This window comes from Alosa alosa, chromosome 2 (assembly GCF_017589495.1).
Source record: "Alosa alosa isolate M-15738 ecotype Scorff River chromosome 2, AALO_Geno_1.1, whole genome shotgun sequence".
NCBI lineage: Eukaryota > Metazoa > Chordata > Actinopteri > Clupeiformes > Clupeidae > Alosa > Alosa alosa.
The window spans coordinates 9,752,728-9,762,727 of NC_063190.1; the positions used below are offsets into that span (position 1 = coordinate 9,752,728).

Here is a 10,000-nt window from a genome sequence, read left to right on the forward strand (position 1 = left end):
CCATGTCACTCCATCTCTCTCTGGTGATGACATTTCCTTTCCTGCCTTTTCTTCCTGCAGCATGTTTCTTTGGTCATGTGGAACACGCGGCTTAATGTCACGTCAACTCTGAGCCAAATGATTACACGGGTACAAGTGAACTCATGGAGTTTGCAAAAATGACATGTCACTGTGTGTGTCAGCTCAGGGATTTTGGGAGCGGACTTTACCTCCCTTTCCCTCTCTCCCTCTCTTCCTTCATGCCCCCCCCTCTTTCTATCCACTCACCCTTTCTTCTCTCCTTCCTCCCCTCTCTCTCTCTCCTTCTCTCTCTCTCTCCCTCTCTCCTTCTCTCTTTCTCTTGCTCCTCTCCCACTCCTTCTCCTCCTGATTTTTGCCGTGCGACCGGAAACAGGGCTCAGTGATTTGGAAATGCTGACAGTTGTTTCTATGGGCTGGAAAATGATGCAGCTGTCCGTCCGTCCGGCCAGCAGTCCGCGCCGGGGCCCCGCGGTCACACTCCACTCTGGCTTTGTGCTTCCCCAGAGACCAAACCCTAGCCAGATCAGGCCCACCTCTGTGCCAAATGTGCACATCAGTGATGCCCTCAAATTTGGCAAACAGTGGTGAACGTTCGTGGCGAATATGTTTTCTGAACTTCTGAGCTGAATTTGAATGATTTTGTGAAAACATTCCATTTTAACTAGGGTCTGAAAACAGAATGATTTTAATTTTGGTTCGCTCTGAGAAAAAACCCTTATTTTTTCGTTCCCATTCCAGTGGTCCAAGGTCTCTCCTCTAAATGGTAACCGGTTAGAACATTATAGAAGAACAGTTAAGAACGTTCCTTTAAAAATGACCTTGCCTTTAGAAATTGATTTATGGCTGGTGGCAAATTATTAGGCTTTTTTCTGCCCAACAGCCTTTAACCTTAAATCAAAGCACAATAGATATCAAGGCTAACTGTGAAAAACACTGTGCCTGAATTCAGGTGTGGTACGAGATTTGAAAGTAGGCAATTATATTGTATAATATTGGATCTTCAAAAATGTCTGATAGCCTAACTTCAGCCACAGACTATGTCCTTGCATTAAGCCCTGCAATAGCCTAACCTCTACGTGCGATAAATATTGTTAATAACTAATTATTAATTGGTTTTGTTACCATTTAAGGTTACATTCATCCAAAAATGTTATTTGTTTCCGTTTTTCATTTTCGTTGATTTCATCCCTGATTGAACAGCAGCCCTTCATCCAACTCCACTGGATGTGTGCCGTAGAACTTCCTCTTAAAACTGTTTGCCAGTGTTGTCCAATGTTCGGAAATGTCCACTGAGAACTCATGGCAAACACAAAACTGTTCACAAACGTTCGCAAATGCTTTTGAATTTGAATGCACCTCGGGCTCAACTGCCCTCTGCATCTGAATGCCTTTCCCCATTGGGTGTGCTTGCTTTTGAATGGCCTTTGGGGGAGCTTGTACTCTTCTCCCTGACCGCTGTGGTGATATGTTCTCCAGCCCTCTCCTCGGCTAGTGCAGCTGCAGGGGTGATGGGGGTCCACTGGCCTGTCCTTCCCAACCCCCATTAAAGTCAACCAGCGTCAATGCAGAGATGGATTCGGCCCTAATTTGACATTTCACCATCTGGGTTTAATATCCTGAAGGGGTAAAATGGGTATGCGTACTGTATGCATGGGCAGTATAGATGTGTCTGTCTCTGTGTGTATGTGTGTGTGTGTGTGTGTGTGTGTGTGTGTGTGTGTGTGTGTGTGTGTGTGTGTGTGTGTGTGTGTGTGTGTGCACAGAAATGTACAGAGAGAGAGACTGAAGCAGTCCTAACTTGATGACAAGAGAGCAACACGGTCAGTTCATGTCAAATCTCATTTTAACTCAATCATACGGAACAAATATAGATGTTTGTGAGGGGTGTGCGTGAGTATGTATATGCATGTGTACTGTACATGCCTGCGTGTGTATTTTTTGTGGGCTGCTGTTAGATTTCAGAAAAACCACTGGGGCAACAATCATCCATTCACCGGACCATTTTACATAACCCGATCTTAACCCGCACGGCACACTCGGCTATTTGTCCAGCTGTGTGGATAAAACAGACCCGCCGTCTACACCCAGCCAACTGCGGTCCCTCCTGACTGGGAGCCAGCATGGGGTGTGATTTTGGGCAGGCGTGCAGCCAGGCGTGCTGAGCGAGGCACAGCAAGGGTGGGCAATGAGGGTCTGATCATCCAGCTGGGGGGAGACTGGAGGTGTGGGGGTGGGAGACCGAGGGTGAAGTGGACTCGCTCCTGGGTTCTGCACTCGCTCCTGTTTTAGAGGAAGATTCCGCCCGTAATGGACAGAAGACGATCCTCCTTTTCCTGTTTGGATTTCTGCGAAGCTGTTGTGAAAGGGCAATGCAAGGGTGATCAGTGACGGTCAGTGGGAGGGAGAGATAGAGAGACATTCCACACACTTGAGCTAACATATTGCATATACAGTATTTCATAATGTCACGCTTTAAAGACCAGCTGAATAGGTGTTAATAAAAACAGCCTGGCACACTCAGATTAGCAGCCACATGCAACCTGGAGAACATTTGGACAGCAGTGTCTTTGTTGTCTCCAAAATGTTGGTCCATTTTGTTTTCCACAGAAAGCATAAACGATCATGCAAAATACTCTCTTTATTCCCTGGAATCTCTCTGCAATTTGCTATGTGGATTACTTGTTTGCATACAGTGCTGCTCTGCATTGTCTTCCTGCTGCAGGCACTGGGCTTTGTGTGTCCTCATTTCAATAAGGGTGCCCGCTGGCTAATGCTTTCTCTTTCTGCTGCTGGGTGATCAGTGGTGAGGGAAGGAAATAGCACAGATTTAAACCTGTCTGCTGCACTGCTGGAGAGGAGGAGTAGGGGGCGACGGAAAACTAAGATAAATTACTGAGGTAGCGTGGGTGATTGGGACACACACACACACACACACACAAAAATGCACACACATGCACATAGGCATAGACAGTCATACATATATGCGTAACACACACCCACACACATATGGAACCGACTTCTCACCATGCAGCAAAATTCCCTGTTGACAAACAGGCTTCTCATGTATGCAGCACGTATGATATGTAATTGAATGCAAGGGAAGGTAATGCAATTTAATGTTGTGTAATGTAATGTGGTCCAGGGGAAAGACATTGCATAGAGAGAAAAGAGAGAGAGAGAGGGAACAGAGAAGGAGAGGTAGAGAGAAGAAATTGATGACTGGCCCTACTCCCCTGGGAAAGAAAGAAGGCTGTGCCTGCATTCACACAATTGGAGAATAAGATTATTGACTGTTCACTTCACTGATTAAATGGAAAGAGCCGGGGATGAAATGAGATTTTTTCATCAGTGTCACCACTCCAGTGTCTGCTGAGGTGCCTTGACCCCCTCGATACCAGCCACCATGGGATTTTGGAATGTCATTTTATAATTAAATGTAAATAAAGGTAATTATTCACTTTTCAGTCCCTTTGCCGAGTAATTGTCTTCTTTTTTTCTCATTAAGTGGACTGAAATTGAAAGGGCTTTAGATTCTGAAAATGTCTCGCATAAAGTGCTGTTAATCTCTTAGCATAGGCGGACAGAGCTTTTATTACTGAATAATATCTTTCCCTCGCTATCTGTGCCTGACTACGGAATGCTCGCTTAATTGGGCTGCTTTCTGTAAGGTCTTGCCTCCCACTATCACACTCTCTCTCTCTCTCTCTATCTCTCTCTTCCTTTCTTCTCCCTTGTCTTTTGACTCGTACTCAAAGAAGCACGTCTCTCTGTGGATCAGGAGTATGCGTGCTGCAGATGGCTGTCATCTCTGCCTGACAAACTCCCGTCCTCTTTAGACTAAATAAAACATCGCTCTCCAGCTTTCCCATCTCAAAACACACACACACACACATACACACACACACCTCCAAAGTCTGTTTTTCTCTCCACTGTGTCTCACAATTGCCATGCATCACCATGCACCGGCTAGCCACATCCTCCCTGCTAATGGTCGTTTAACAGCGTTTGAAGTTGTGTTGCAGCGGCTAGTTTTAATAGCCTCCACTAAGCCATCTCTCTCCTTATCTGGTGTTTGCTGCTTTAATGGGCAAACAGTGGTGGGGGAAAACGTTACCGAAGTGCCGCGGTTTTTGTTTGGTTTTTGTTTGAGCGTCTCCTTCGCTGACACATCAAACAGAAAATAAGTTAGCGGGGGAATGCTAAACGAAGTGATTGTAATGCAAATGTTTACCTGGGCTGGCATGTCAGGGGACTGCAGCATTCGTGACAGGTGAGGAAGATGATGATGAGGAGGAGGAGTAGGAGGAGGAAGAGGAGGAGAGCAGAGGAATGAAAGAGTGGCCTAATCAGACAGAGAGGTTTTTGGGGCTCCCCAGGGGTCATACATGGGGAAGGGAGGGGCACCCAGGGGTCACTCAGCATCTCTCTCCTCCCCAAAAACTGACAGTCTCCATCAGCCCAGTAGCGAGGCCTGCTGATCCAGAGCCCATTGGAGCATCTCTCTGCTGTCCTCTCTCTTTTCCTCCTCTCCTTCATCTCATCCCATCTCTCCTCCTCTCCTCCTTTCCCATCAACCTCTCTCTAGGATTTGTCCTCTGCTTTTCCTCTTGATCTGTCTCCGTCTATTTCTCTATTTTCTCTTTTGTGGCTTCTGTTCTTTTTCATCTTTCTGTTCCTCTCTTTCTTTCTCTCTTCCCCCGTATCTCTTTGATCCCCCCCTTTACTCATTCTTTGTTTCTCATTTGATCTTGAAAAAAAAGTTTGAAGATGAGCACATGCTGTCTTGTCGAGCTGATGCTTCTACTGTGACCTCATCTAACTAATGCGGCAGAATTACTCTGGTGACCTTGTGTGCTGTTTGTGTTCTTCAGTGCGCTAACCGGAACCTCGTCTGTTTTTTCTGTAGTTCTGCGAGACGACTTCAGGCAGAACCCAGCAGACGCGGTGGTGGCGGCGGGAGAGCCGGTGCTGTTCGAGTGCCAGCCTCCACGCGGACATCCAGAGCCCACCATCTCCTGGAAGAAAGATGGCGTCAACATAGACGACAGGGATGACCGCATCACGGTGAGAACAGTGCAGCCAAAGATCTGACCGTAGTTAAGCATTTCTTTGTTTTCTGTATGTTTTTCCATTTTTTAATTTATTGACTTTATTTTCTTTACTTTTTTGTTTGTTTTTAAAATTGTTAGCATTGAATCACCAAAAGTCTGCTAAATGCTTGGACATCATAGATGGGGGTTCTATGTCTTGTCCATGTAGCCTCTTAAGGTTTAATTCCCGGGATTGATGTCCCTTTATTTATTTATTTGCACTGTACTGATTCCAGTAAAGGAAAACTACTGTGCATTGTCTAAGCTAGGCTTTCCAATCAGAGTCTTATTCTATCAAGAATGATGCACTGTCACACTCTTTGAAATGCAGTTTGTGTGTGTGTGTGTGTGTGTGTGTGTGTGCATGTTTGTGTGTCCGTTTGTTTTTCCGTAAATAGCCATTAGTCAGTTGCTCCTTTCTTAACGACTGTGTGCTAATCAATCTGTGTGTGTGTGTGTGCGTGTCCTTGTGTGTGTGTGTCTTTGTGTGTATATGTATGTGAATGAAGTCATCACAGGGGGGTTTGGACACTGCTGCCTGACCTTGATATATGATCAGTAGTCTCATGCGCACACACACACACACACACACACACACACACACACACACACACACACAGTGGAGAAGCATCCACCCCTTCTGACAGGGTGAAAATACAAAAGGGCAGGATGTGAAAGAGCAAAAGAGGGATAGAAGAAGACAGAAATAGGAGGAGAAGAGATTGCGATGAAGGGATAGAGGGGGATGAGGGGATGAGTGTGATTGTGGGATGGAGGGAGGGAGGTAAAGTGTGCAGATGGAAATAGAGAAGCAGGGCCTCTGGGGTTGTCTTATCGAGCGAGAGGCAAGCAAGCTGCCAATTAGTGGCTTTTAATTAAGAGCAAGGCAGCAGTAGTGTGGGGGAAGTTTGAGTTGTGTTTGTGTGTGTGTGTGTGTGTGTGTGTGTGTGTGTGTGTGTGTGTGCATATCTGTGTGTGTAGTTCAATCACACCTGACCCCTCATTAGATAGGCCTGACCTTGGCGGCCTGAGGACAGTGAGCTAACGAGCGTCCACTCTTTCATCCCTTTAAGACGCCAGTGCTCACAGCTCCCTCAGAGACGGCCCCACAGGGCCTTCTCACTGACCTCGCACCCAACAAGCGAGTGTGTGTGTGTGTGTGTGTGTGTGTGTGTGTGTGTGTGTGTGTGTGTGTGTGTGTGTGTCTGTCTGTGTGTGTGTGTGTGTGTGTGTGTGTGTGTGTGTGTGTGTCTGTCTATGGTTATGTTTGGTGTACATGTGTTTGTGTGTCTGTGCGTTAGTGTATGCTTATGTCTGTGGGCCTGTGATGTGTAAGGCTGTTGTGTCTCTATGTTTGGTGTATGTGTCTTTGTGTGTCTGTGTGTGTGTGTGTGTGTGTGTGTGGGGGGGCATGTGTGTGTGTGAATATGTACATGTGTGTATCTGTGAAAATGAGACAGAGTTAGAAAAATAGATGTGCATTGCTGTATGTGCACAGTGCATTATGGTATATGTCCAGTCCCTGTGCGTCTGCATCCCTGTGCATCACTTTGGGCCGGGCATTCATCTAGCCAGATGTTAGTATATGGCCTGCCTGTCATTACTGGTGGTTAGGCAGACATGCCACATCAGTATTGAGATTCCTAGTCTGTCCTAGCACTGAAACCACCCCCACCTCCACCTCCAACCACTCCCATCCTTCCGGCTAGACAGTGGAAAATCACGTGGCAGTCAGATGGACTACAATTCCCAGAATGCCCTGTTGCCTAGAGCACCACCCTGTCCCACCCTCCGTGCTCCATACTGATGGGCGTAGGCCTGCTGGGAAGCCCTAATTGAATTGCAGACGATATGAAAACCAGCGGGGCATGTCAGTCTGCATGCAGAGTGGTCTCACACATTGAAGCCCTCTGACGAAGAGGAGGAGGAAGAGGTGGAGAAAAAGCCAAACTAGAAAAAAAATGAGGAGAAATAAAGAAGGAAAAGGAAGAGGTCAGCTGGCGTTGCGTTCCTCAGTGGGACATAAACAGGTCCAGTCACACGCTGGGCCTGGGTGGCCTCCACAGCAGCCGGGTGGCCTGGCGGGAGAAAAAAGTGAGCGTTAGAGGAGTCATGCTGTTCAATAAAGCCTTCAAATCCATCAGTTATTCCCCATGAAAGGCAACGGATTAGCAACTCTTGGCTGGAGAGCTGCATTAAAGTAGGGTTAGGTGTGTGGGTGTGTGTGTGTGTGTGTGTGTGTGTGTGTGTGTGTGTGTGTGTGTGTGTGTGTGTGTGTGTGTGTGTGTGTGTGTGTGTGTGTGTGTGTGTGTGTGTGTGTGTGTGTGTTCCTTTGCATATTTATGATGATATATCTGTACGTTGGCATGTATTCATGAATGCATCCCTATGCGCATCATCCATAATTCCATGCGTGTGCGACTGTGCGTTTGTGTGTGTATGTGTGTGTGTGCATATACTGTAGGCATGATTTTATGTGCCCATATCATATGTCAGCATATATTTATGACTGTGTGCTGTAAATAAGGGACAGTGTTCATGGCACTGTAATCCAGCCTGGTCCTCATACACATCCCCGGCCTGCTGGATGTTTTCCACGCAGATCTGAAGCTGTTGTTTGGCAGACGCAGCCAGTAATTAAAAGGGGCAAGCACGTAATCTACTTCATAAACACAATCACAGCTGTCACTGGCACCGGACACGACACTGCTGTCAGTTACACACACACACACACACACACACACACACACACACACACACACACACACACACACACACACACACACACACACACAGACGACAAAGCAGCATGGGAGACTGTTGTTAGAGAAATCTATACGTTCTGATGTGTGTGTGTGTTCCTTCCATCAGGAAACATAACCATAAACATGAATAAACTATTCAGAAGGATGTAATTAAAATAGCACATAATTCCTTCTCTTACCGTCCCTTTGGGATGAGATGATGGACACCACGCTAGCTCTATTTTGTCAGTCTCCCTCTCTCTTTCATACTCGCTCTGCCTCTGCCTCTCGTTCAGCCCTTCTTGTCTGTTCTCGTGTTCACATCTGTGAAGAACAGTGCGTCACACACACAGAGAGAGAGATAGAGAGAGAGACAAAGAAAGAGAGAGAGGGAGAGAGGGAGAGAAGGCTCTTCGATCTGAGAACTACCATGGCGCATCTTCTCCATTCTGTTTGCTCTTGTGCTGCCTCGTAATTTATGTCCAGACGCCAGAGGAGAGCTATCAGGCTCCAGCCAAACAATGGATCTAGTGGGACCGCCTGTCAGGCCTGCCTGTCTGTCTGCCTGCTTGTCTGTCTTCCTGCCTGTCTGTCTGCCTCCATGTCTGTCTCTCTGTTGGTCTTGCTGCTTTCAACCAACAAGGAGTCTGTGTTGTTCATCTTCATGGAATGATTGATGAAGTGAAGGAAAAAAGGACTTACAATAATAAAATAAAAAACAGGCAGATTGAATCATGTTTATTAGAGATGGCTATGAAATGATAACAGTAATGTTATAAATACCACTCTACTGCATTTAGTGCAGACTGAATATGATCTGACAGTCTGAAAGCCCTTTACTAGTGGAGTGTATGTGGGCTCTTGTTGATAAGGAACCCCCCCTCTGTACACCCTGTTAACTTGTAACAGACTGTGGAGCTCACTTGAACGCTCCCATGGTTTCCTAGCAGGTAAGCATATTAATCACTATTACACCGGAGGTCCTGTAAACAAAGGCACTGAAGCAGGTGTTCATTCACTCCTTTTTTTTCCGTGCTCCCTCTGTCTCTCACTCTCTTTGACTTTGATTCACTCTCTACTCGGGTGTGTTTCTCGTTTTTGCCTTTTTCCAACTCTTCCCCTTTGGCCTTGCTTCCCCCCCCCGCTGTGTTCTCTGAAGGTTGTCAGTTTGTCATTTGCATACACAATCAATAGAGTTTGGTGTGTGTGTGTGTGTGTGTGTGGTGTGTGTGTGTGTGTGTGTGTGTGTGTGTGTGTTCATGTGTGTCCCTGTGTGTGTTGTGGGTGGCTATGTACAGTGTAGTTGTGGGTTTGTGCACGTACTTGCTTGTGTGTTGGGTTTGTGCTTGAGCTTTTGTAGCAATAGACCGCTGTCTGTACTTGAATCCATAAAAGCCCCTTTGTGTGTGTGTGTGTGTGTGTGTGTGTGTATGTTCATGTTCATGTGTTTCCCTGTGTGTGTTCGTGTGCGTGTGTGGGTGTGTGTGTGTGTATGTGTAGTGATGTCCTCTCTCTCACAGATAAAATGAGAAAAGCAGACTTCCGCTGTATCTTCTGTCTGTCCCTGTTTGTCCAGTACAGTGAGGGATGAGTGCCGAGCGTATTCATTTGCGGTGCGGTCAGCTTGGCTTTTGGCCTCTCCGGATAACTGAGCTTCAGGTAGCCAAACCTCCCCAAACACAACCATGGAGAACATTTGACATGGCAGGAAGACTTCCCTTCATCTCACCTCATCTGAGTTCCCCACACACACACACACACACACATACACACACACACACACACACACACACACACACACACACACACACACACACACACACACACACACACACACACCACCCCCCCGCCCCTCTTCATACCTGATGGAGCCAGCAGATGGGCAGACAGATGCAGAGCTGAGTGAAAAAGCAGATCGGAAAGGTGGAGTGGAGGAGCGAGGGATGGATGAGGAGATGATGGAAGACGGTGGCATAGCCATGAGACGGGTCTGTGTGTGTGTGTGTGTGTGTGTGTGTGTGTGTGTGTGTGTGTGTGTGTGTGTGTGTGTGTGTGTGTCTCTGTCTCTGTGTGAGTGTGTGTGTGTGTGTGTCTGTCTGTGTGTGTGTGTGTGTGTGTGTGTCTCTGTCTGTGTATGTGTGTGTG

General features: G+C 46.8%; 1 protein-coding gene across 1 annotated transcript in view; it reads left to right on the forward strand.

The window, feature by feature from the left end:
• LOC125288144 (roundabout homolog 1-like) overlaps positions 1-10,000 on the forward strand; it is a 198,918-nt gene that overhangs the window by 143,780 nt on the left and 45,138 nt on the right. The window contains 1 exon segment of the mRNA XM_048234263.1: positions 4,928-5,085. Coding sequence (XP_048090220.1) covers positions 4,928-5,085 — 158 coding nt within the window.